Source organism: Chiloscyllium plagiosum, unplaced genomic scaffold (genome assembly GCF_037043375.1).
Source record: "Chiloscyllium plagiosum isolate Xiang-an unplaced genomic scaffold, Cpla_swu_hap1 HiC_scaffold_45, whole genome shotgun sequence".
NCBI lineage: Eukaryota > Metazoa > Chordata > Chondrichthyes > Orectolobiformes > Hemiscylliidae > Chiloscyllium > Chiloscyllium plagiosum.
In genome coordinates, this window is record NW_028270183.1 from 39,130,037 (window position 1) to 39,157,698 (window position 27,662).

Genomic DNA, 27,662 nt, shown 5'->3' on the forward strand with positions numbered 1-27,662 from the left:
CAAACATGGATTCCTGTGGAACTGGCTGCCCTCCTGAAAAAGACTCCTTTATTCCCACTCTCAGCTTCTGCCAGTTAGACAATCCTCTATCCATGACAGTATCTTGCATGGGCTCTTAACTTATTCAGTAGCCTCTTTGTCAAAGGTCTTCTGGAAATCCAAATGGATCACACTGGCCTAACTTTGTCTAACTTGCTCATTATTACCTCCTCAAAGATTTCTAACAGATTTGTTAGGCATGACTTCTTAATGGCTTGTTGACTCAGCCCTATTTTGCTATATACTTCCAAATAATCCACAATCTCATCCTTAATAATGGACTCTCAAATCTTACCAGCAATGGAGGTCAAGCTAATTGACCTACAATGTCCTGTCTTCTGTCTCCTTCCTTTCTTAAACCAGGGTGTTACATTAGCCTTTTCCCAGTTCTCTGGGACCCTCTATGACTCCAGTGATTCTTGAAAGATCACCATAGCTTGTACAATCTCTTCAGCTATCTCCTTCATAACTTTGAGATATAGTCCATCCGTCTAGGTGATTTATCCACCTTCAGACCTTTCAGCTTCACCAGCACCTTCTCCTTAGTGATGGCCACGACACTCCGCTCTGCCTCCAACTTTTGAAGTTCTGGAATGCTACTGGTGTCTTCCACTGTGAAGGCTGATGCAGAGTACCTATTAAGCTCCTCCACCATTTCTTTTTTCACCATTGCTACTTCTCCAGCCTCACTTCGAGCAATCTAATATCCAGTCTTGTCTCTTTCTTACCATCTTTATATCAAAGAAAACTCTTGCAATCTTTTTTTCACAGTAGCTAGCTTACTCTCATACTTCATTTTCTGTCTCCTTATTGCTTTTTTTAGTTATCCTGTGCTGGTTTTGAAAGGCATCCCAATCCTCTGGCTTCCTCACTAATCTTCACCGTTTTAACTTGCCCCTTTCTCTTTAAGTCCTTGAACTTTATTGTCCCCTCCCACAGCCATGTCAGTATTTCTGGGTACTCCATGTTTAGTATTAAGACAGATCTAGACCTCACAATCCTTCCAATATTTGCAGGTGATCTGACATCCAGTACCGCATGAACAATAGTTTCCTCCATCTAAATAATCATAAGATAAAATTCATTTTTTCAGTCCTCAGTACAAATTCTGATCACTATCTCTCACTGTTGTAGTGTACCAGATATGGTAATTTAATTTGCGTCCAGCAAGCGCTCTCAAAGAGTAACGTGACAGTGATTCGGTAATCTGTTTTGGGATGTTGATTGAGGGATAATTGAGGACACCAGGGATAATGTCCCTCCTTCTCTTCAAAATAGTGTCACGGAGACCTTTACATCTAACTTAGTTCAGCTTTGCTTTAATGTCTCATCTTAAAGGTGGCACCTCCAACAGTGTAGTCTTTGACTCTCAATACTGTACTGAAGTATCAACCTTAATTTTTGTGCTCAAGTCCTACAGTGAGAATTAAACCCAAAACCTTGTAATTAAGAGACAAGTATGCTACGGACTGAGCCATGAAAGGGAGCAGGCATTGAATTCAGGGACAGAGACAGGAATCAAACAGGGAAGTCCAGATGTCCAACTGTCGAAGTGCTGTGACTGTGGTCCTCCGGACTAGTACTAGTAAGTACTTGACTGTGATGCCCTCAATAGGCAAATAGTTTTTTTTTGGATTTGCATGTAAAAAGTGACCACTTGGCAAGAGGCCTAACCACTGTCTTTAGAGCCAACATTATAGAATAGCTCGAGGAATGGAGGAAGTGAAATTCAAGCCTTTTTAAAAGACATTTTGGACCGGTGCCCATAACTCTGTTAATTTTAAAATAGTTATGGAGAGGGACAAAACTGGTCCTCCAGTTCTAGTTCTAAATTGGGGTGAGGCAAATTTTAATGGAATTAGATAGGAGCTTGCAGGGGTTGATTGGAGTAGTTTGTTTGCAGACAAAGGTACTGCTAGCAAGTGGAAGGCCTTTAAAAGTGAGGTGGCTAGTGTTCAAAGTCTGTATGTTCCTGTGAGGGTGAAGGGCAAAGTTTGCAGGAATAGGGAATCCTGGATCACGAGCGATATTGAGGTTTTGACCAGAAAAAAAGATGGACGCACAGCTCTGGTACAAGTAGCTGGGGTCAAGGGAATCCCTGGAGATATTTAAGGGATGCAAGAGTTTACTGGAGAAGGAAATCAGGACGGTGAAAAAGGGGCATGAGATCATCTTGGCTGAGAAGATTAGGATAATCCAAAGAGGTTCTTTAAGTGTATTCAAGGAAAAAGAATAACTAGAGAGAGAACAGGACCCCTCCAGGATCAAAGTGGACATGTACATGTAGAACCACAGGAGATGGGCGAGGTCCTTGATGAATATTTCTCCTCTCTGTTTACCATGGAGAAAGACAGAAGACTTGGGAACTTGGGGAAGTTAGTGGTCATACATTGGGGATAGTCCATATCACAGTAGAGGTGGTGTTGGATGTATTAGAATGTATGAAAGTAGTTAAATCTCCTGGTCCTGACCAGATGTATCCAAGACCACTGCAAGAGGCTAGAGTAGAAATTGCAGTGGCCCTAGCTGATATTTTTTCATCGTTGGCCATGAAAGAGGACCCAGAAGACTGGAGGATAGCGAATTTTGTGCCCTTATTCAAGAAGGGCTGCAAAGAAAATCCTGGGAACTTTAGGCCAGTAAGCATAACATCTGTGGTGGATAAATTACTTGAAGATTCTGACGGATAGGATATATGTACATTTGGAAAAGATAGGGTTTGATTTGGAGTAGTCACGTAGCTTTGTGAGTGGGAGATCATGCTTCACAACTGAATTAGAATTCTTTGAAGTGACCAGGAAGGTGGTTGAGAGCAGGGAGTCGTAGTTGATATGGATTTTAGTAAGGCCTTTGATAAGGTTCCACATGGTAGGCTTCTCTGGAAAGTTAAATCAATTGGAATAGAGGATGAGCTGGCAAATTGGATACATAATTGGCTTGATATTAGGAAGCAGAGGGTAATAGTGGAAGGATGCTTGTTGGACTGGAGGCCTGAGACTAGTGGAATGCCTCAGGAGGCGGTGGTGGGCCCAATACTGTTTGTTATCTATATCAATGATTTGGATGAGGGTGTACAAGGCAGGATTAGTAAGTTTGAAGATGACTCTAAAATAGGTGGTATCGTAGACAGGTGAGGAGGGTTATCAGAAATTGCAGCAGGACCTTGATCAGCTTGGGAAGTGGGCTGAGAAATGGCAAATGGAGTTTCGTATAGATAAGTGTGAGGTCTTGCATTCTGGAAAGTCAAATCAGTAGGAGTTTCATGGTGAATGGTAGGGCCTTAAGGAGTGTTGTGGAACAGAGGGATCTCAGAGTTCAGGTTCACAGTTTTCTGAAAGAGGAGTCACAGGTAGACAGGACAACGAAGAAGGCTTTTGGCACACTGGCCTTTGTTGGAGGGAAAATCACCAGCCTTTGAGTCAGAATCTGGATTCAATGACAGAGTTTATTGTAAAAAGAAACTGGAGCTCCAGGGAGAGAGGTGTCCGCCAGCACGGCTGTCAGCTGAGAGCCTTCTCTCTCTCTCTGAGCACATGGCATGATATTTTATACATTTCATGGTATAATAGTTCACGTATCGAGTCTTTGTTTTATACAGCATGGTTTCTTTACTGAAAACATTACGGAGTCATTGTCAGTTTCAGCAGCTACTTGGAAGTCCATAGCTGCAGTTATTGGTTGTGATCGTTCTTCTTGAGAAGGAAGATTGTTTTCCATTCCTGCAAATCTGAAGTATTAACACATGTATACAAACAGTCTCAGGTAGTTAACATTTCTATTGAAGGTGGTGGCTGGACTCAGACACTTCAGCAGGCAGTAGACGTTACTGATGTGTATTCTCTTCCCCCACCCGCCTTAAACTAATCATCAATGCTCTGTATCTATTGTGTTGGTATCCTGTTAGCCTCAGGCAGTATCTGTGTATGCTTTGCTGTACTGTTCCGTGTAATGACTCTGGCCATCTTGTGTGCTAAGTGACCAACTTATTCGCTCAATGGCCATCTTGTCTGTGTGCCCCGTGTCAGCATGCCCCATGTCATCTCCCACTTCACCTTCGTCAGTTAGGGCATTGAGTTTTGAAGTTGGGAAGTTGTGTTGCAGTTGTACAAGACATTGGTGAGGCCGCGCTTGGCGTGTTGTGTTCAGTTTTGGTCACCTTGTTATAGGAAGGATGTTATTAAACTGGAAGGAGCGCAGAAGAAATTTTCAAGGATGTTGCCAGGACTCAAGGGACTGAGTTATAGGGAGAGGTTGGACAAGCTAGGACTTTTTCTTTAGAGTGTAGGAGACTGAGGGAGGATGTTATAGAGGTATATAAGATCATGAGTGGTATGGATACAGTGACCGCACTCAGTAGTTTTCTCAGGGTTGGGGAATAGAGGACTAGAAGGCATCAGTTTAAGTTTAGAGGAGAAAGAATAAAAGGGAACCTGAGGGGCAACATTTTTATGCAGAGGATGGTATACACATGGAATATGCTGCCAGCGAAAAAGATAAGAGGTGAGAGCTCAGAAGAGCCAGGAGGAGACATGAGAAGTTGTTGGCAGATAGGATCAGGGTAAACCCTAAGGCTTTCCATAGGTATTTAAGGAATAAAAGAATGACGAGAGCAAGATTAGGGCCAATCAAAGATAGTAGTGAGAAGTTGTGTATGGAGTCAGAAGAGATAGGGGAAGCACTTAATGAATATTTTTCGACAGTATTCACTCTAGAAAACGACAATGTTGTCGAGGAGAATACTGAGATACAGGCTACTAGAATAGGTGTGATTGAGGTTCACAAGGAAGCGGTATTAGAAATCCTGCAGAGTGTGAAAATAGATAAGTGCCCTGGACCGGATGGGATTTATCCTCTGATCCTCTGGGAAGCCAGGGAGGAGATTGCTGAGCCTTTGGCATTGATCTTTAAATCGTCATTGTCTACAGGAATAGTGCCAGAAGACTGGAGGATAGCAAATGTGGTTCCCCTGCTCAAGAAGGGGAGTAGAGACAACCCAGGTAACTATAGACCATTGAGCCTTACTTCAGTTGTTGGTAGTGTTGGAAAAGGTTACAAGAGATAGGATTTATAATCATCTAGAAAAGAATAATTTGATAAGGGATAGTCAATGTTTTGGGCATGAGTTCACACCAACTAGCCACGAAACGACACGACCAGCTATCCTTAGTAGCCACACACAGAGATGACAAGCAACATGAATTCGACTGGGACAATACTACTATTATAGGACAAGCCAAACAGAGAACAGCCAGGGAATTCCTAGAGGCATGGCTCTCATCCACAGATTCAATCAATAAGCACATCGATCTGGACCCAATATACCGACCACTGCAACGGACAGCTGGAACTGACAACCGGAAGCGGCAGATTCAAACCACTACAAATGCCGGAGGAAAGATTACAGAAGCGCTTCACAGAAGGCTCCCAAGCACTGAGGATGTCACCTAGACAGGGGATAAAACGTCTGCAACACAAATTCCCAGCTCGGCGAACAGAACCACAACATTCTTGGTAGTGTAGATGAGCAGAGAGATCTGTGTCCAGGTACACAAATCCTTGAAAGTTGCCACCCAGGTTGGTAGGGCTGTTAAGAAGGCATACAGTGTTTTAGCTTTTATTAATAGAGGGATTGAGTTCCAGAACCATGAGGTTATGCTGCAGCTGTACAAATCTCTGGCGCAGCTGCACTTGGAGTATTGTGTACTGTTCTGGTCACCGCATTATAAGAAGGACGTGGAAGCTTTGGAAAGGAGATTTACCAGGATGTTGCCTGGTATGGAGGGAAGGTCTTACGAGGAAAGGCTGAGGAACTTGAGGCTGTTTTCTTTGGACAGAAGAAGGTTGAGAGGTGACTTAGTAGAGACATAAGATAATCAGAGGGTTAGATAGGGTGCACGGGGAGAGCCTTTTTCCAAGTATGGTGACGGCGAGCATGAGGGGGCATAGCTTTAAATTGAGGGGTGATAGATATAGGACAGATGTCGGAGGTAGTTTCTTTACTCAGAGTAAGGGTATGGAATGCTTTGCCTGCAACGGTAGTAGATTCGCCAACTTTAACTGCATTTAAGTCGTCATTGAACAAGCATATGGACGTACATGGAATAGTGTAGGTTAGATGGGCTTCAGATTGGTATGACAGATCGGCGCAACATCGAGGGCTGAAGGGCATGTACTGCGCTGTAATGTTCTATGTTAGGTGGGCACATTAACAACATTTAAAAGTCAGTTGGATAAATACATTGATAGGAAAGGTTTAGAAGGATGTGAGGAGAAAGTGAGGACTGCAGATGCTGGAGATCAGAGCTGAAAATGTGTTGCTGGAAAAGCGCAGCAGGTCAGGCAGCATCCAAGGAGCAGGAGAATCGACGTTTCGGGCATAAGCTCTTCAGGCTTTAGAAGGATGTGAGCCAAGTGCAGGAAAATAGGATAAGCATTTTGGTCGGCGTGGACAAGTTTGGCCAAAGAGCCTATCTCTGTGCTGCAGGATTCTACGAGCCTGTGATAAGCCTATTTATTTAAATGCTGGAGAACTAATATTCGCCATAATTCCATTTTTGAAACAAACCAGGCTCTACTTTGACAACCGAGTGATTATTATAGTCGGATATTTTTCTCCTTTCACCTCTCCTTTTAATGCTTTTGCTTTCATTTGATCCTAGTGAGAGAACCGAATTGATGAAGCACTGGTTGCTGTGTAGGCTGTTTCTTGTGCCTTCTTCCGAATGGCTGCACCGGAGATCAATGATCCAAATTGCTATCCACTCACTGGAGTAGGATGGGCCTCAAGCCAGAGCACATGTCCAAAGGAATATCAACTGGTATGTCTGTACATTTGACTGGATTACAGTCATTATGATTTCAGCTCACAATTTTTTGGAATGAATAAACATGAAATCTTACCTGAGCATTTGTAATTTAAATCAAATATTAGATTAGATTGCTTAGTGTGGAAACAGATCCTTCGGCCCAACAAGTCCACACCGACCCACCCAGACCCATTCCCCTTCACCTTCACCTAACAATACAGGCAATTTAGCATGGCCAATTCACCTAACCTGCACATTTCTGGACTGTGGGAGGAAACCGGAGCACCTGGAGGAAACCCACGCAGACACAGGGAGAATGTGCAAATTCCTGAGGCAGGAATTGAACCCAGGTCTCTGGCGCTGTGAGGCAGCAGTGCTAACCACCAATAAGAGCCCACTAATAAGAGCGTTCAGAGTCTAACACATGACACCGCGGAGACACGAACCCCATGCCAGCTGCTTAGACCACTCTGCCAAGACAACAGGCGACAACTTTGTTTTTGTCCATCTTAACAAAATCTGTGGGCAGCACAGTGGCACAGTGGTTAGCACTGCTGCCTCACAGCACCAGAGACCCGGGTTCAATTCCCGCTTCAGGAATTTGCACATTCTCCCTGTGTCAGCGTGGGTTTCCTCCAGGTGCTCCGGTTTCCTCTCGCAGTCCAGAAATGTGCAGGTTAGGTGAATTGGCCATGCTAAATTGCCCGTATTGTTAGGTGAAGGGGAAAATGTAGGAGAATGGGTTTGGGTGGGGTTGCGCTTCGGCAGGTCGGTGTGGAATTATTGGGCTGAAGGACCTGTTTCCACACTGTAAGTAATCCAATCTTAAAAAGGTCAAACATCCTAATACCTGTGCTGGTTCTTGGCTGAAAAAAACAATATAGGGCTGGTATTCAAACTCGGACTTATTGTAATACCTTGTACTGATGATTTTTAGGGCTTTCATTGTTTATGGGAACATACCATTAAAAAAAATCAATTTATTACTATTTTCTAATGAGTAAAAATATTGTGGGTCTTGATCATATACTTTGGACTGATCGATCCATGCAAAACTGAGGGAGTGTTGTGTTGTCAGTGCTGTGACCTCTGGATGAACGGAAGCTCTTTTGTTAAACCAAACTCCTGCACATTCCAGTCACTTAGTTGGATGTTAAAATCTGGTGACATGTGATTCAAATCAGTAGATATACTGATGCACTGTTTCTTGAACTATTCCAGTCTGGGTGGTGAAGGTAATCCCCACAGCCATTAGATGGGAATCCCAGGGTTTTGATTCAACAACAACAACAATGAAGGAACATGTCAGGATGGTGTATAATGTGGAAGGAAAGTTGTAGATGATGATCCTGATTCCCTGGCAGTTGTTGTCCCTCCAGCTGGTTGAGTTTGGGAGATCTTGCTGAAGATGTTTCCATCAAAATGGAAGGCACTGCTGCCATGTTGCACCTCTGATGGATGGATTACCAGCCAAGCAGGCTATGATATTGTAGACTATGTTGAGCTACTGCCATCCAACTAATGAAGAGTTATTCATCACACTGATGACTTAAGCCATTCAGATGGAGGAGGAGTCTGGAAGGGAATTTTTGAAAAACTGCTAGAGTCCATACTGAATTAAGCTAATAAATCAGGGACTATTCAGGACCAGTCTAGATTTCTAAAAGACAAGCATGTTTGATCAACTGTTGAATTCCTGGAAAAAATAAGTAAAAATAGTGGATGTATTTTATCTGAGGGCAGACCTTGGCTTATAACAGTCTTTGTTATCCTCTATTCTTTGCTAGTATTTTCATTTGCAAATCAAATTTCAATTTTCAAGCAGTCTAGTATTGATATTCTTTCTCATTCTCTTATTCTTTGAGATCTTCCCTCCATAGTTTCTCTCACAGGTGTGCTTCCTCTTGCAATGTGCCCTAGCTTCCTTTTCCTAACATTGTTCAATAATTTTTTGTTCACTCCATTTCAGCATGTTATTTTCTTCTGTCTAGCTGATCCTTTCCATTTTCCTTCAAATGCACAATTCAAAATTATGTACCTAGTTGGAGGTTTCCTTTCATAATATCCATGTTTCACTTCCTTAGAAAACAACGCTCAAAATTGAGATCTTCAGTTGGTTTTTAAGTTGTTTATTCAGCTTTCCGATGACCAGCCATCTCCTACCAAATATAGCCTTTCCCATTGCTGACCTTGTTCTTATTTTAACATTACACATTTCATCTTCAGACCTTATGCTTCCTAAAATTCTTGAATTCTTGCCCTTTTCCCAGTAGTCTCCTTCTAAGAATACATAAATCTTGATGATTTTGAAAGTTGTGCTACTTTGGTGTTGACATGTTTACTTTCACTCTAAAGGTCATGCCTATTACTATTCAATCTGCCAAGGCTTGCAATCCTTCCTCTGTGATTGTTACAAGTTCTTTGTTTGTCACTGGCTCTTCAATGTCTATGCAGAAACAATGATTTAAAGGTGTGTTTGAAGAAACAGAATCTTGGGCAGATGATAACATCAGTTAGATTTGCAGATGACAACTTGCAGCAAGCACAGAAGGTTTAGTGAACTTGTAGGCAGACCAGTAAACAGCAGACAGGAAACTTGGATGCAAATGTGGTTTATAGATTTTCAAAGTACATTAATACTGCCACATGCAAGGAACACTGCAAATATAGTGGCACTTGGAGTTCAGCGGTGTATGGTCATGTAAATAGAGAGCAAAAGTGAAGTTTTGAGAGTCAAAGCATCTGGAATGAGGTGATGTACCCCCAGCAGTCTCAAAGAGGCGAGTCGGAGTAAACCAAGAAAATTCAACAGGAAGGATAAAACACAATGAATTCTTAGATATGAGTGAACTCGTTTCTTTCCTGTTCTTTAAATTGAGAAATGATGATCAGGAAATTTCAGTTGCTGATTCTATGTGAACAGCTCCACGAAAGTGTCAGATATATCCAACAGTTAAGGTTGCAGATTGACTCATGGAATTGTGAGATTGTTACTGTCCCAAAGACATGGTTGCGAGAGGAACAAGACTGCCAACTCAACATTCAGAGATACAGAATCTTAAGACCAGACAGGACAGGGGAGTGTATAAAGAGAATGTGGTGTCATTATTTATTAAGGAGAGATGATATTGTGGAAGGGTCTTCAAATGAGGCTTTGTGGATACAGCCTAGAAGTAAGAAGGGGACAGACACACTGCTGGGATGTCCAAACAGTTAGTGGATAATAGAGAAGCAGATATGTAGTCAATTCATTGGGTACTTAAGAATAATAAGGGTAGTCTTTTATCTTTTTATGGCGAGGTGATGGCCTAATGGTATTTTACTAGACCATTAATCCAGAAACTCAGCTAATGTTCTGTGGACCTAGGTTCAAATTTCCTTACAACAGATGCTGGAATTCAGATTCAACTGATGACTATAAAATCATTGTCGATTATCAGAAAAACCCATCTGGCTCACGATCGTCCTTCAGGAAAAGAAATCAGTCATCCTCATCTGGTTCGGCCTTGCCTACATGTGATTCTAGACCCACAGCAATGTCATTGAATCTCAACTGCCCTCTGAAATGTCCAGCAGCTTGCCAGTGATGTCCATGTCCAATGAGTGAATTTTCAAAAAAAAAAACCTGCAATAATTGGAATACTCATAACGTAAAGTGTTTAGAGGGGACAGATTACTTGAAATGTGTTCAGGAGAGATTTTTATATCTGGACATCTCACTATAGGAAAGATGTGATTGCATTGGAGGGGTGCAGAGGAAGTCCACCAGGATTTGGTCTGAGGTGGAACATTTCAATGTTGAAGAGAGGCTGTATGAGCTTGGGTTGTTTTTTCCTTTGGAGCAGAGAAGGCTGAGGGGGACCTGACAGGTATGTATAAAATTGAGGGGCATGGACAGGGTGGATAGAAAGCAGCTGTTTTCATTAGTTGAAGGGTCAGTAACCAGGGGATGTTTTTGTAAGGTAAAAGGTGTGAAGTTTAGAGGGAACTTGAGGAAATCTTTTTCATCCAGAGGATGGTGTGGATCTGGGATGCACTGCCTGGAAGGGCAGTTGAGGCAGGAAATCTCAACCTTTTTAAAAGTACTCTGAACATTTTAGGTGTCATAACATTCAAGGCTATGCATCAAGTGCTGAAAAGTGGGACAAGTGTAGATTTTAGCATAGTTTTAGTCAGTGCAGATTGACATGCTGAAGGGCCTTTTCTGTATTCAGTGATTTCTCCATGTGAGTTTTATTTTGCATCATGAGAATTCTTAGACATTTGACAACTCTTCAACTACCACCAGCGCCTCCAATTACATCATCTATATCCTTTGTATTCTAGATTGTGACAACTACAGATGGCTCCTCCGCAAATTTTGCAAAGGGCTTTGGCCAGAAATCCAATTGTTATCTGTGTGTAAGCTCACTGCTGAATAAAGAGGTAAGTTAATATATACTCCCTCAGCTGGGCACCTGTTTACAGCCCGTGGCATAGAAAAAGTGCAATATTTCAGAAGAATAAATTTGGTGCAACTGTTGAAATTAATTCAAGAGAAAGCAACCTGACTTGAATCTCATTTATCTTGTGATCTTCCCTGTCAGTGCCACCCCAACCTCCACATTCACTACCTCGTCCCTGCATTTCAAAGGCTGAGACATTTTGTTACAGCAACAATAACTATGAACGAAAAGCGAATTATAAACTCTAGCACTGACTCATGTTGCTTGAAGTTCTGGTTGTATCGTTTAGGCTGAGTTAACCAATTTCTGCTGAACTCTTGGTGATAGTCTCACACTAGCCTCTGCATGCCAAAACCAGGGAGGCAAATCTGTCCAGAATCCCATTTTCTGATCCTTCCTGGGAAAGTTTTTTTTATATTATTAAAGGAACCAAAAGAACTGTGGATGCTGAAAATTGGAACCAAATACAGAACTTGCTGGAAAAGCTCAGCAGGTCTGGCAGCATCTGTGAAGAGAGCCTCTTATATTCAAGACAATCTTGGGGTTACTTCCACCATACCTGTTGTCAGATGCCCTGCTAGGCATGCATAAGAAATCTTTGTAGTGTTTGTGTCAGTGGGGGTGATGGACAGATACTGTGATTGGTGGAGTTGGGTTACGAGAAGATTGGCACAAAATTAGCACCTTCAAGGAGAAACTGAAGGAAACAAATAATAAATCTGCCCATGACTGTGGGTTATGGACTATTAGTCAATGTTAAGACACTCTCAGTAGTGTCAAGAAATAATAAAGTTTGCAAATATTTTCAGTGCAGGTCTTAGTGAGGACATGATAATGTAACACTGCTGCTGTGCCCTGTTTGCAGAACCCTCAAGGGGACATTGTCTCAGATATCCAGTTACTTCCAGATAAGAACCCTCTACCATCAGGATATGCCTTCATTTCTGAATTCCTGGATCCCAGTGAGTATTTCTGATAACAAACATAAGGATATTGGAATGTGGGGCTGTCACTGATCTTGAATGTACTTATTTAAAGTTGAGGGATTTTCTTGATGAATTCACAGAATGTGGAGATTCAACTCAATACCTCTCACAATTTAAACCTGTTTTGTAGCTGAACTCTTGACAGTTCTCTGCTCTCTTGAAGTTGAGAGAAGTTGAATCTGTCTTTACGACACCACTTTGACTTGGTGTCAGAAATTTGAAGTTGAAACACTTTTTCTTTCCAAGCTCTCATTGACAAATGATGCTTGCGTATCTATTTTCTCCTGCTTAATTTTGTCTCCATGAACTACCTTGCACTATCTTGCTACGACGGAGACACTAAATGGAGGCAAGCAATTGTCATTTATCTTGTAACTTTCCGTGAGCTGCAGTGTAGCTGACTAATCCGCGCAGGATTATCTATTTGTGTTCACTTGCCATATGTCCATGTGTATCCTGCCTGCAGAGAACACATTGCTTGTTCTGATTTGCAGAGTTACAGATGTTAAATGCTGTTAAGTGGTTAAATTGGGCTTGGAGTAACAGCTTACAAATTGCAGACCTATGAAATCTACATGGGACAAAGCAATAAAGAAAAATGTTTTGAGAGTTAGATTTTTGGGGCTCAAAGACAAAGAGTATTCCCTTACTTAGACACTAAAGCTTGATACATTAAGACTTAATGATTAGCTAAGTGTCTCTATCTGTATACGAAGAGGACACCAGCAAAACCAGCAACTTGCAACAAATTGAACACGTGCAGGTTTAAAATGTTCCATTCTGTCAGCTGGTGTGCTCAGTAATTCTCACCAGTCACAAAGTTCTTGGAGAGCTGATGGGCATCAAAGCGATCAGAATCTAGGGTGACCCAGACATATACAAGACCCTAAAACATGGTTGGATTGATCAGAGGGTCCCTGTGTTCACCTTAATTTAGTACACCCGAGTGATTTTTCTCAGACTCTGGAACAACCAGCTGGACCCTTTGCCCTCTGAGGCAATGACTAAAGAGGAGGAGCAATCACAAGAAATGCACCTAGCATCTTTAGAAGCAGCACCTTCAGGCATTCAGTTGTATTATTGTATTGTTCAGATACATGAAAGTCATTTCAATCACTCCATCGAACTGGCATGAGATTGGGATAATGAGTGATTCTGGAATTGCAGTATGCAACATTCTCACCTGGAACCCAAAAGTCCACTGGTGTTAGGCATGTGGATTCCTACACACTGGATTCACCACTGATGACTCTTAACCCTATGATTCATTTGCTGATTTGCAGGTTAAATAATGGTTGCCATTTTTCTTTCCCCAGAGGTCATTGTGTCTAAAAAGAAACGACTGTGTGTTAAGACAGTCCCGTTCGGTGGAGCTGACTCTGCTGTTTTTGATATCAAACTGACTGGAAAAAGCAAGCAGATTGTACCTTTGTACACATGCATAGGGTAAGCAAAACCTTTGATCAGTATCAATACAACATTTTATGCTACACAACCAAGTGGACTTTTAGCATGGTTGAAGTACATTTCCACAGTTTTTACTGATCTTTATAATATATTTATTGCCTCTAGATTTAACGTTTCCTCTGAAAGACAAATTAGCCCATACTCTGTACAAGAGCCACTTTCTATCCTAGCCTCTTTACTGGACGAGTGTTCAAGCTAATTACAAGCACACCCTGAAATACCATACCTTCAAGAAACATCGGGGTGATATCAGGGGCTGCACTAGCATGCTATGGTGTGCAGCCTCGCCAACAGCAATTCCTCAAAGCAGAAAAATACTTTATTAATTTTAAGTCCACAATCAATTTATATTCCACGTTTCTGGTTCCCTGACTGTCCTCTGATTTTTGCATTAGTCTGTTTCCAGTAAGTGTATTTAACCAAACACCTTCAGTTGTTAGATTTTCTGATCCCCAGTTATGAATCTCACTGTGACTAGTCTGATTTACTTAACCTTGGGATTTGAAGGGACTATGGATAATTTGAAACCTTTGACATCCTGTGCACTTTATATTTGCCATTTCCGTGGTTATTATTTATTTATCACACATCTGCATATTTACACCTGTGTGCATCTGTTTCTATTGAGTATGTTCTGTGTTTAGTATAGGTCTGTGTTCTGTGTTTATTCATTATTATGTTTTGTTTTGCAGAGAACTGAGTGGGTTTGTCATCTGGTGTAGAAAAGGGAGGTTGGACAAGCCAAAACCTTTGCCCAAGCCAAGAAGTATTGCTCTTGATATCAGAGGGCTGTCACTGGAGAATGAGAGCTCAAGGTGCTTAGCACAAGCATAAATATGTTTCACAGAAAGCATGGCAAGTTTTAGCTTTGAATTATGATGCAGATTAGCAGATGAATGGAAGATAAAATGGGACAGAACAAAGATGAAGTGAAGCAATATATGTTCTGATCTTTGATAGTTCACTGGATCCTTTTAGAAAATCCCATCTGTTTTGTTTATCAATTAAATTCAGTTACAATAAAAAGCCTTTAAACTTCAGAAAGATTTATGCTGCAAAAAAGTGTAAATTCAGACCCGGCAGTGACTGAGTTGAAAGTCTGACTGGCATAAAGCATTCATTAGTGTCATACATCATAAAAATCCTAAAATTAATCTGTCTTTCAATTGCTGTAGGAAAAGGGAAGAACTTGATGTAGCCCCAGTACGACTTAGCAAGAGGCGCACTACCCTGGAGCACAAAGATTCTGTGTACAGTGCAGAAAATATTTATGGAATCTCCGGTAAGATTGGACTCCAATTGTCCCGTCCACCTCCCAGTTAGACAACTCCCTCACTACTTGCCCTTCTTGTAAACCTCCCACCCCTAAATAAGTCAATACCCCAAATAAGTCACCAGTCATCTTACACCCAACGATTTCTGTTCTATTTTCTTGTTCTAGTTAAAGAAAAACTAGAGCATCAGAAGTTAAAGTCAAGCTATTGACTATTTGATGTATAATTTCAGTTGCATCACACTGTGAACTTTTTTGTTATAAATTCTGTGTCTTATGATCTTCTACTTCACTACCACCTGATGAAGGAGCAGCGTTCCAGAAGCTAGTCCTTCCAAATAAGCCTATTGGACTATAACCTGGTGTTGTGATTTTTAACTTTCTTAGACTTTGAAGCTGAAAGAATTAGTGCATCAATGAGAATGTATGTAGTCTGTTTGGGTAATTATATTCAATGTGCTGGTTAGTAATATTCAGTAGTTTACTACACTGCTCTTTACTTAAGAGTTATAGAGATAAATAGCAAGGAAACCCATCCACGCCGACCAGATATCAGAGATAAATCTAGTCCCATTTGCCAGCATTTGGCCTATATCCCTCCAAATGCTTTCTATTCATTTAGCCCTCCAGATCATTTTTAAATGTTATAATTATACCAGCCTCCACCACTTCCTCTGGCAGCTCCCTCCATATATGCACCACTCTTTGCGTGAAAAAATTGCCCTTCGGGTCCCTTTTTAAATCTTCTCCCCTCTCACCTTAAACCTATGCCGTCTAGTTTTGGGACTGCCCGACTCCAGGGAAATGATCTTGTCTTTTTACCCTATCCATGCCCCTCATGATTTTATAAACCTCGATAAGGTTATCCCTCTAGCCTCTGACGCTCCAGGAAAATAGCCTCCGCTTATTCAGCCTCTCCCTGTAGCTCAAACCCGCCAACCCTGGCAACATCCTTGTAAATCTTTTCTGAACCCTTTTAAGTTTTCACAACATCCTTCCTATAGGAGGGAGAGCAGAATTGTACACAGTATTCCAAAAGTGGCCTAACCAATGTCCTGTACAGTCTCAATATGACCCCCCAACTCCTATACTCAGTGCAGTGCCCAATAAAGGCAAGCATATCAAATACCTTCCTCACTATCCTACTACCTGGGACTGCACTTTCAAGGAACTCTGAACCTGCACTCCAAAGTCTCTTTGTTCAGCTACACACCCAAGGATCTTACCATTAGGTATGTAAGTCCTGCCCTGATTTGCCTTTCCAAAATACAGCATCTCATGTTTATCTAAATTAAACTCCATCTGCCATTCTTTGGCCCATCTGATCAAGATCCCATTGTAATCTGAGGTAACTTTTTTGCTATCCACTACACCTCCAATTTTGGTGTCATCTGCCCACTTACTGACCATACCTCCTATATTCACATCCAAACCATTTATTTAAATGACGAAAGCACTGATCCTTGTGGCATACTATCAGTCACTGGCCTCTAATCTGAAAAGCAACCCTCCACCACCACTCTCTGTCATCATCTTTTGACCTAGTTCTCCCTATATTCCATGTGACCAAACCTTGGTAACCAGTCTATCATGAGGAACCTTGTCAAACAAGGTCCATATAGATCACACCCACTGCTCTGCCCTCAACCCTTTTCAATACTCATTCAAAACTTAGTCAAGTTAGTGAGGAGTGATTTCCCCCCGCGATTTGTCTGATATCACGCCTTTTTTTTGAGACTTTCAATTGTTACAAATGAGAGGTGTACTACACAATTTCAAAGAACACTTAAAAGTCAATCACATTGCCATTTTTACCTGGTCTGGTCTTATCTCCAGACCCACAGCAGTTCCCTTCTCTAAAGGAACATATTCAGTGTTGAAATGTTACAATATATTGTGTTGTTTTTCAATGGTACAGACTGCTGTAAATCCCTGTTGATGTCTTCCTGCAGGTGCCCAGTACTAATATTGTAAATTTCCAAATTAAGAGCCATGCTGAGATACTATCCCTAATCACTCCTCGCCTTTCTAAATGTGTGCAAGTCCTGTCCCTCAGAATCCCCTCCAACAACTTGCCCACCATCGATGTCAGGTTCACCAATCTGTAGCGCTCTGACGTTTCTTTACCATCTTTCTTAAATATTAGCACTAAGTTGGCCAACCTCCAGTCTTCAGGCACCTCACTCGTGGCTATCAATGATACAAGTATCTCAATCAGCAAGGGGTCCAGGACTCATTTTCCACAGAATTCTAGGGTACACTTGATAAAGTCTTGGGGAGTTATCCAACTTTTTTGCATTTTAAGACATCCAGCACCATGACTTCTGTAATATGGACATAGAATCATAGATCCTTACACTGTGAAAGCAAGTCATTCGGCCCATCAAGTCCACATCAACCTGCCAAAGAGCATCCCATCCAGACTCATCTCCCTACCCTATCCTATCCTTGTAACCCTGCATTTCCGGGTCATTATAGTCAATTTAGCATGGCAAATCTACTTAATTTGTACATAGTCATAGAGATGTACATAGTCATAGAGATGTACAGCACCTTTCGGTCCAACTCGTTCATGTCAATCAGGTATCTAGTCCCATTTGCCGGCACTTGGCCCATATCCTTCTAAACCCTTCCAATTCAAATACCCATCCAGATGCCTTTTAAATGTTGTAATTGTACTATCCTCCACCACTTCCTCTGGCAGCTCATTCCATACACGCACCACCCTCTGCATGAAAAAGTTGCCCCTTAGGTCCCTTTTATGTCTTTCCCTTCTAACCCTAAAGCAATGCCCTGTAGTTCTCCCACCCCAGGGAAAAGACTTTTGTCTATCCTATCCATGCCCCTCATGATTTTTATAAACCGCTATAAGGTCTCTTTGATTGTGGGAATCAAACACAGGTCCCTAACATTGTGAGGCAGCAGTGCTAACCACTGAGCCATTATCCAACATGTCAATATATTTTTCCCCACGTTCTTTACCTTCCATGCCTTTCCCCATGGTAAGCACTGATGCAAAATACTCGTTTAGTATCTCCCCCACCTCCTGTGGTTCTTCATAGATGGCCTTTCTGAACTTTTAGGGGCCCTATTCTCTGCCTAGTTACCCTTTTTGTCCTTAATGTATTTGTAGAATCCCTTTGGATTCTCCTTAACCATTTTTGCCAAAGATATCTCTCGTGTCCCTTTTTTGCCCTCCTGACTTCCATCTCAAGTATACTCCAACTGCCTTTATACCCCTCTAGTGATTCATTCGACCTCTACTTCTATCCCTGATATATGCTTCCTTCTTATTCTTGACCAAAACCTCAATTTTTCTAGTCATCCAGCATTCCCTACGTCAGCAGCCTTACCCTTCACCCTAACAGGAACATACTTGTTCATAATTATTTCAGTTTAAATACAATTTCAGTCTTTTCTCCCCCCTGAAATTGGACCTAATGCTAGGCATAGGGCTAGATCTAACTGTGATCTGTTTGAGAGGTGAGACCATCCTTTAAATATTCTGCTGTTGCACTCCTTTCTCGTGAAGCTAAATTGAGACTTAATAAAGGCATGTTGAAAACCTACTAAATGGGACTTGACACTGACAATGCAAGATTGGTCCATAGTTCTGACAGAGGGAAGGGGTGTATGTAAATGTGACCTTGATCCTCAGATGAAATCTGAAATAACATATTATTTCATCAGTGTCGAATATGGGGTGTCACAGTGTCAAATTGCTAAACAGTGAGGACTTAGCAGTTTGGGATGAGGCACCAGTGTTGGGAAAGTAACTCATGAGTTACAATCAACTGTATATGTTGCACAAATGTAAAAATGGTAACTGCTTTTAACCTCCTAACTCCTCCCTTCTGTCTCTCATACCCAAGACATAACAAAAGAATGAGCAGTGATATAACTATCCATTTTAACACACAATGATGGTCCCAGTAGGACATCTGGCACTGTGCTATTAACTGAGAAGAGGTGGTAATCATTGCAGAGGCAAGGAGTTGTGCTCCAATGAGGCAACAGCGGGACCCCCGATGGAAATGGACCATACAATGTGTGATATGTGGATTCTGTAGGGGTAGAAGCAACTGGCAATATAATTTTGAGTGGCGTTATAACAGTTGGAAAAATGAACCTGTTCACAAATTCCATTTTTTTTTCCCCCCTATTTGGCAGCGATGGATGGTGTCCCATTTGTGTTGCATCCTAGATTTGAAAGCACCTCTGTGAATGTAAGTACAGTATAAGCCAACATAATTATCATTGTCTTAATGGAGCTTCAGTGACTCCCAATTCCAACTTTTTTTTTTAGGAGCTTTTCATGCAGTAGTACATATTGGTTTAATTTCTGCAGTCTTCATTGACCTACTGAGGAAATTACTGATTGTGAATACTTGAAGAACAGACCAAGAAAATTACTTCTGCTGTTGAGTGGCTCTGATTTGAATTGCTTTGCTGTGGAGGACTTAAGATGTGGAATTCCTTCCTTAACCCCTCTCCTCTTCACTTTCCTCCTTTTAGAACATTCCTCTTTTTAAAACCTACTATTTTGACACATTTTTTTGGTCACCTGATCCAGTATCTCCTTAAGTGGCTCTGTGTTTATATCAGAATGTTTCTGTGAAGCACCTTGGGCTATTTTATTACATTAAATGTGTTATATGTGACTGTTGAAGCTGGGTTGATTCTGCATTCACGAGCACAAAGATTTAATCTGACTTCATCAAAATGGAGAGGCCAAACTCCCAAAACATTACTGGCCGTTACACCATATTCAGTGGTGAAATGTTATAATATATTGTACTGTTTTTCAATGGTACAGACTGCTGTAATTCCTTCATGTCTTTCTGCAGGTACCCAGTGCTAATATTGCAAATTTCCAAATTAAGAGCCATGCTGAGATAGAGAATGAGGTAAGTCAGAAATGCTCATGATGCTTGTTATTTGAAAGTACTTCCTGCAAAGGTAAACAACCTGTCACCCTTTCTATTTTCACATGGTGTATTTATTTCCAGTTCACCTGACCCGTTTATTGAAAGTGGGAGAAAGTGAGGACTGCAGATGCTGGAGAACCAGAGTCAAGAAGTCTGGTGCTGGAAAAGCACAGCAGATCAGGCAGCTTCTGAGGAGCAGGAGAATTCCTGATGAAGGGCTTATGCCTGAAATGTCACCTCTCCTGCTCCTCAGATGCTGCCTGACATGTTGTGCTTTTCCAGCACCACACTTTTTGACCCACTTTTATTGAAAGTGCAATCCAATTTCAGTTGAGTGCCTTGCTGTTAAGAGGTTAGGTTCCTGGCAGGGACTTATTGCCATTCAGAATACTGAACTTTTTATTGCTAGTCATCAATAGTTTGGTGTATTTACACAGACATGTAATCATTGCACCAACCCCCAGCTGTCCAGGAAAAGCCAATACCAAGCCACTAACTTGTGATTGTTCTGGTTTCAGTACAACTACAGCTTTATGACAGAGAAGACAGCAGCTGCCAGACTCCCTCCAACAGCCTCTTAGAGCAAGGGCCACTGTGAATTGCGACAGAACATCAGGATGAAGGTTCCTCATGCAATAAGCTAACAGCAGATTCATACCTCTAACTCCATAAAGCCAAAAGCCATGAGACTGGACATAGGTCCCACCAAGATGCAATAAAACCCACTTCATAGAAACAGTCTCTCTTTCCAAGACCATCCCCACACAATCACCTTTTTGACTTTGTCTGCATCTCAGTTGCTGCTGATTGTTATTGCAATTACTGTAATCAAGTGGGACCCACTGCAGCACAGCACGAGCTGTTTACAAAATAGGTATCTATCAGTATATAGTAGAATAATGTGGAAGTTAAACTTTAGAATCAGTTCAGTTTGGTAATGACAGGGTCCTCCAGGAGATTGCATAGTAGTGTGCATTATTGCTATCTGAGCTGTCACTGTCATGAGCAGTTGGGTGGAGTAACAAGGCAGGATGTGAAAGAGTTTCATACAGCTGTATGAATATGGGAAAAGTAATGTACAACCCAAATGACTAACTGTCCATTCAACCTAATTAGCACAAAAACTGAAGTCCATTAGAATTAATTCTACACATAGCAGGCTTAGCTCACCTGCTGCTGCACACCCTCCATTCAGTTGCTCTCAACTTAATTACGAGCACCTGTCAACCCAGGGACTTTCCTTCAGCTGTGTTTGTTGGAAACTATTTTAAATAATTTCTTAGTGGTTGTTGACTTCCTTGGCTCTGTCATAGTCAGAAGATAGGATTGGGTAGTCTACATTATGTGCACATGATCATCTCAAAAAGGTGAGCTGATATCACTATGGATCTTCTAAACATCTCGATATTGGAAAGCTCTTAGGTCCAAATTCAAGTCTCATCTGCTCCAAAGGTAACACGTCTAAACTGGTACATTAAAAAATATCTTTACTGAGAATGAAAACTACCCATTTTCTATTTGTGATTTTAAAATATCCTGTAGTTTCCATAAACCAGTTGAACAATTATTAAACAGTTATGGAGAATAATCTTTGTTCTGACATTCTTTTCCTCTTCAATCATGTAAACCTGTTTGTATAGTTGGTTGATTGTTAATGACTAACTGAGTTACACGTGGAGATCTCATGGCATTCTTCCTGCATGTTCTGCATCATTGAATTCTGTATGAGCTGCACAGACCAGCTCTGTGCCCCATTAGGTATCTGATCTTAGTTAGGATACCTGCAGGTGGGGGCTGGACAACAATAATTGGGATTTTTTTGCCCCTTGTGGGAGAACCTACAACTTCAGTATTTGCAAAGCTGAGTTAGCAAAGGTGCTCTTGAGCACCTCCCAAGTGCTCTCACTCACTTTAAATTAATTATACTAAATCACACTTAATATGCATAACTTTAAAAACAAAAAGCTCTTTTGGGTAAAACCCACCATCGGGGTCTGGAATTTTAATCTGTTTGTGCCACTGATTTGAACTCACCTTTTTGGTATTTCCATATGACCTTTACTATAGCAGGAAAGGAGGAGTAATTGGACAGCTCTAAAATTTCAAGAATTGGCACAAGTATGATGGACCAAATGGCCTCCATCTCCACTGCAGTGGTTCTAACATAAAATCATATGACTTGTGAAATTTCAATAAGACTCAATAATTGTCAACTTGCATTGGACTAAGTGTGGAGAAAGTGAGGTCTGCAGATGCTGGAGATCAGAGCTGAAAATGTGTTGCTGGAGCAGCGCAGCAGGTCAGGCAGCATCCAGGGAACAGGAGAATCGACGTTTCGGGCATAAGCCCTTCTTCAGGAAACTAAGTGTGGGTAATTCTCCTCAGAACTTGGTCAAGACTGCACCCTTATTTACTACCACAAACCAATTAAATGGTCAATGATCTGTTTGTTGTAAGATGGTGCTGGTGGAGAATGGCTACGATACTTTTCTGTGCAGCAAGTGACTTCATGTCAAAGTTACTGTCTGAAGCACCTTGTGGTGTGACATGCTGCATTCAAGTATCATGGAAACTATTAATTCATGACAGTTCAGTATGCACAATCAAAGCACAGGTTATATCCAGAGACAAATCTAAGCGATGCTTCAGTGGACTGAATTCACCCTTGGGCTGCCATTCAAGCAGCAAGTTTGCAGCTCCTGTACAGTTTTTAATATACTGGTTTGGATTCATTTGTATATTCCATTGTAAACCATCATAAGGTGACATTCATATCCACAGTTTTCCCAGTCCAAATGTGGCAGCTGCTTGAGTACACAGGAGACAATGCCAACTGGCTGGTCTAATGTACCTTTAGAGGTATTTGACAGAAACCACACACTTCCAACATGCTTAATTCTTCCTCCAGCTTCCGTGCAATCATCCACAACCTTTATTTTCTTTACATTTCTAACCATGAACAGTTCAAAGTGCAAGATATGACTTAAAAACGATAATTCCCTGATTGAGAGGTGGAAAGAAATTGCAGGGTTTGTGGACTGGATTGACAAAGACAATGAAAGTGATGAGCACATAGTTCTTGGATGGTTTAGTACTTGATGGGTTCAATTAGTTTCTTTGATAGGATTTGAATTTGGAATCAGATTTCAACAGGCCATACAAGGCAGTGATGATTGGGTGAAAATACAGAGTCAAGGTTCAGATGGATTGAGATTACGGTGGGGCAAGAAGTTATAACCCTAGGGAGCTAAGATTTAGGTTAGGGTTTTGACAGGAATGCTAATACAATCTTGTGGTGGAAAGGATATGGTGTTAGAAACTCAGTTTTGGATCAAATAGGATGCCAAAGAGTTGTGAATAATCTGGTTCAATCTATATGGTTCACCAGAGGGCATTGGAATTGAAGAGAAGGGTGCAGAAATCAATGGCTTGATAATTTGCTTCTGATATTAGTTCACCACACCATCATCCTCTACTGCCGTTCCTCTATTGTCCAGCTGAGTGGTCCCATTCTTACTTATTCAGACATAGCCTGAAAATAAATCAGTCATCCTCATTGGCAAATGTTCAGCATAGGTGAGAGATGTGGTCAGTATGAACATCAGTGCAGAGACAGTGAATGAAACTCAATTTAAGTGATTCCAACGTGGATGTGAAGGAAAGATGGGAATCAATTGCAACATATGCAGGAACTTGAGAAAAACAGGAAGTTGGAGATGGAATATTAGTTTACAAGAACACAGGTCAGGGTGGGCTTTTTTTGGCAAGCAATAGAAGGGATTTGAAAGAGAGTTCCGTCCAGACGTGACAGAACAATTAACATCTGCTAGATAGGGAGGTTAGGTGACTGGCATGGGGCCAAGTGGGCAGAGGAAGCTCTCCTCACTTATGGAGTGAGACTCCTTGTCTTATGGACAAATGCATTCAGGAGGCACAAGAAGAAATGGGGAGAAACTATAGCTGGATCAGGGAACTCAGTGGAATTTTAGCAGACAAAAACACATCACCTTAATTTTAATGTCAAACAACATCCAATTATTCCTCACACTATCTGGAAGTGAGGCTGGAGTAGAGGAAAGGGATTAATGGAGTTAGTAGTACTCCCAGCCTGTAGGACCATATGTCAAACACTGCCAGTGCAGATACTCAATGAGGTATCAAGGAGTCTATCCACAAACATTTGGAATTTGGGACATGGGATGACAGTAGAACAATGCAGGAAAGTGATAGGAGACAGTCACAATTTGACCTCATACTGAGATAGAATCTGAGACTAATGTTGAAGGAAAGCAGCACTGACTGAAGTACCATACTTTGGTGGAAATATTAAACTAAAGCAAGATCTCCTCACTGACAATTATCCCTAAATCAACATAATTGAAACTAGGTCATTATCGCATTGTAGTTTGTGGGATCTAACAGTTCGCAATTTCTGCATTACAACTGTGACTGCATTTCTGATGTACGCCACCGGTGTACTTGAAGATGCTTTGAAGTGGCAGAAGGTGTTGGAAAAATGCAAATTCTTGACTCAAAAATAATTAAAATAGATTCAATCACACTGATTCCAGTGTGGGGAAGCTGATCTTTTAGCTCAAAATGACCAAAGTATATCAGTTGTGTTCACATGCAGCTGGTGAACACACATCTGAAGCACATGCTAAGAAGTGACAGCTGCACAGTGTGAAAGGATCTTGTGATGACTGTGATTCATTCCAGGAGCAGCCATAGACTCCAGATATCTGGCCAATTTGATCCTGAGAACTGAAAAAGCAATGTGTCTGGGCAGAACAGACGGCAGTGTGCACTTACATAGCATCTTTGCTGTAAGAGGCATGTTTTAAGCAGTATCTGATTTTTTGGGAGAGGAAATTCAGAAGCTGAAGGCACAACCACTAATGGTGGTGCAAAGGAGGCACGGGATGCAAACAAGACCAGAGTTTAATGTGAGGGCAAATATACCTCTTGCAGAGACTGACCGACAGATTAAAGTATGAAGAAAACCTACACCTTATTATTTAAATCAATTGAAGACATTTGCCTTGGTTATGTGTTAACAAAACAAAGCTGAGCGGCGTCAAATGAAGTTTTCATATTCCACAGTTTATAAGGAGATGGAGAGCTGAGGGGCTGAATTCACAAACACTCTCAAAACTGCACGTGGATTTATTTTTTCCCTCGTCCAAGTGTTTTTTTTGTAGGTAGGAAAATACCAGTCTTTTTTAATCTTTTATATATCAAAAACCATCTAAGAAAACAGTTGGCGAGTTACAAGTTCTGTCGGTGGGAACGGCCTGAGTCTCTCTCTCTCTTCCCCCCCCCCGAAACCTCTGGGTGATGTGCATGTGCCCAGCCTTGGATTGACTCGGTGTGGAGGAAGGACACGTCAGTCTGCCAGCTTGATCATCAGGAAGGCACATGAAGTCTGCTGCTCCCAAGCAATGCCTGAAGGGTCCGGTCCAGCATGAGTGCCACCAGGAAGTCAGCCACGAGGACCTCCGCAATCACTATTTTCAGCTGTTTTTGGAAGAAATCGGAATTAATCAGTTCTTAGTTTACTGCTTTGATTCTTTGAAGCTCTGACTAAAATGTTCTATGTTTTCCAAATGCTAATCCCTCCCAGAGTCCTTTCCAGTGAGTGCTTTCATAGGATTATCAGCCATGGCTTAGTGCCTGACAGTTATTTGACCTACATTTGGTTGACACTTGGTGATTTTCCAACATGTAGGGGCTCAGTGGTTGATGTTCATGCGGGTTGATTCACACCCTTCCTTACCCAATAGGATGTGAGACAAAAACCAAGGCCCGGGGGGTTCATACACATCAGTAAAATCTGAAATTTCACAATTGCTACAGTTCGTGCCTCAAGGCACGACCCAGGGAAGCAGCCTGCTGAGTCCAGATAAGGCTACAGGAGGAAAAACAAATTACATTGGAAGTTCAAGCTAAAAGCAAAAAGGGCTAGAAATGTATGGCAGGTTAGGAATCCAAGAATTGTGGCAGAGGGCCATCACTGGCACCCACAACGCCCACCCCCAATGGTGCTGCTATTTAATTGCTGCAAAAACTCACTTCTGTGACCATAGTTTCTACATTCCCCTTCAAGTACTAACACAATTGCTTTTTCAATTAAGTTACAGTCCCCACATTAACTGTTCATTATGGGGGAAACTTACCCTGTGCTGGTGACCCTCAGGGGAAACAAAATGTCTCTGTTACTTCTCCAGAACTAATTTTCAGTCTGAGACTCCTCCCAAATCACTTGCCTCCATCCAGTTTAGTTTAAACTACCTCTCCATACAGCGTGTGAAGTCATCCTCTTGGCTTCAACATCACAATCCAAGTCAAAAGCTAACCCCTCTTCAGCCATTTTCACTGCAATCATAGGGTCCTTCAGCCAAGTTCATCCTCAGCAATCAATGGCAAGTAAGTTTCCTCTCCACTGTCCACTCATTCAAGTTCAAATGAAGGTTCCCTCCCCATCCTACTGATACTAGACAAGAATCTGAAAGGTTCTGACTAAGTCTGAGGGATGTTTAAGAGTGTAGCTTGGTTTCTATGCATACCTCTGTAGGAATTTCCACGAGCCCAAACTGTTCGCTGAACTCCGGAGAGGAGCCAGTGAGCAGGCCCAGGATAGCGAGGCCTGAAATCACAATACTCCACAGCAAGGGCTTGTTCTCCCGTAGGCTCTCCATGAATGGATGACCCTGAAAACACACATTGGTTGAGCACAGTACAAGGTGACATTTCAAAGCAGATTCGCGCCCCCTCAGACGTATATTGGGTGAAAATTACTTTGAAGGTGAAATAAAACTAGTTTAAAAAGAGTGCTCTCACTGACACTGCAGCTAATTGGCAACGCAACATCCAGGTCAAACACAACAAACGCCAGTGAACATTCCACTACCAGTTGATCAGTTCCCTGCTGGGAAACTGTCTGTCCTCTTACCTTGTAATTAATGGCAAAAGTGGCCATCTGCATTGACATGGACATGATATACACTGTGCTATTCACCAGGCTGGGCTCAAACTCTTTGTACAGATCCACAAACTCTTCTGTGCTGGAAGAGGAATAAGGAAGGCAGTAAAACACAAAATACAGGGCTAATAGCCCCATACTATTCAGGACAGTTTGACATCAAATCCCAAGTCCCCACCTGCACCTCAGCCACTCAAATGCAATTTATTGGATACATGGATCTTGTTTCTGTAATCAATCTACCTATTGCTGTCCTGGCTCAAATGCAACAGTGAGCAATATACTCAGCAAAGATCATACTTTCTAGCTTCCTGTCCAGACATTGCTAACTCTCTTTGGGATATAGCATTATGGTCACCACCCCAAACCTATCTAATAGGGAAACAAACTTAGACAATGGGAGGCATTACAGACAAAATTATTTTCCAGTATTCATTGTGCAATTTTTGAACACAGAACACTGAATAGGACCCATTCATAAGGCTGGGATTGTTAAGACTGTGACCTTGTGCTGAGTTGTCTAGCCCACAACCCTCACCCCTCATTAGCCTGGCTCATGGCCTTTCCACATGGCCCACAATGTCAGACAACTGAGCATTGGCGTTAGCTCTGTCTTTGGCAATAGAGAGACAATCACTCTCACTAACATTAACCTGACTCACTTCACTGAGTGGGCAATCAAAATCAGGATTCTGACAGAGCCCTGGACAAACTGGGCAGTTGGCAATTCGCCACC

General features: G+C 41.7%; 2 protein-coding genes across 2 annotated transcripts in view; one reads left to right on the forward strand and one right to left on the reverse strand.

Moving 5' to 3' along the window:
* The window catches only part of mvb12a (multivesicular body subunit 12A), a 37,747-nt gene extending 16,215 nt beyond the window's left edge, over window positions 1-21,532 (forward strand). Inside the window, exons 2-10 of the mRNA XM_043694663.2 lie at window positions 6,699-6,857; window positions 11,172-11,270; window positions 12,156-12,252; window positions 13,593-13,722; window positions 14,436-14,558; window positions 14,919-15,025; window positions 19,187-19,242; window positions 19,864-19,923; window positions 20,463-21,532. Of these exons, the coding sequence (XP_043550598.1) occupies window positions 6,762-6,857; window positions 11,172-11,270; window positions 12,156-12,252; window positions 13,593-13,722; window positions 14,436-14,558; window positions 14,919-15,025; window positions 19,187-19,242; window positions 19,864-19,923; window positions 20,463-20,525 (831 nt within the window). The 5' untranslated portion in view covers window positions 6,699-6,761 and the 3' untranslated portion in view covers window positions 20,526-21,532. The remainder of the gene's footprint in view (window positions 1-6,698; window positions 6,858-11,171; window positions 11,271-12,155; window positions 12,253-13,592; window positions 13,723-14,435; window positions 14,559-14,918; window positions 15,026-19,186; window positions 19,243-19,863; window positions 19,924-20,462) is intronic.
* A 1,289-nt stretch (window positions 21,533-22,821) lies between these two features.
* LOC148136481 (endoplasmic reticulum transmembrane helix translocase-like) lies at window positions 22,822-27,632 on the reverse strand. The gene is made up of 3 exons (XM_087983513.1): window positions 26,897-27,632; window positions 26,511-26,654; window positions 22,822-25,461 (listed from the first exon to the last, which is right to left on the reverse strand). Exons 1-3 carry the CDS (start codon window positions 27,062-27,064, stop codon window positions 25,351-25,353), a joined length of 423 nt encoding a protein of 140 aa, XP_087839639.1. The 5' UTR covers window positions 27,065-27,632; the 3' UTR covers window positions 22,822-25,350.
* Between the last annotated feature and the right edge of the window lie 30 nt (window positions 27,633-27,662).

Bases quoted from the DNA above. Each gene is read 5' to 3' on its own strand.
- LOC148136481 (XM_087983513.1), bottom strand. From the start codon at position 27,064: ATGGGGCTATTAGCCCTGTATTTTGTGTTTTACTGCCTTCCTTATTCC. The intron at 26,655-26,896 runs GTAAGAGGACAG...GTGTGTTTTCAG, and splicing joins CTTTTGCCATTAATTACAAG to GGTCATCCATTCATGGAGAG. The intron at 25,462-26,510 runs GTATGCATAGAA...TTCCAAAAACAG, and splicing joins TCGTGGAAATTCCTACAGAG to CTGAAAATAGTGATTGCGGA.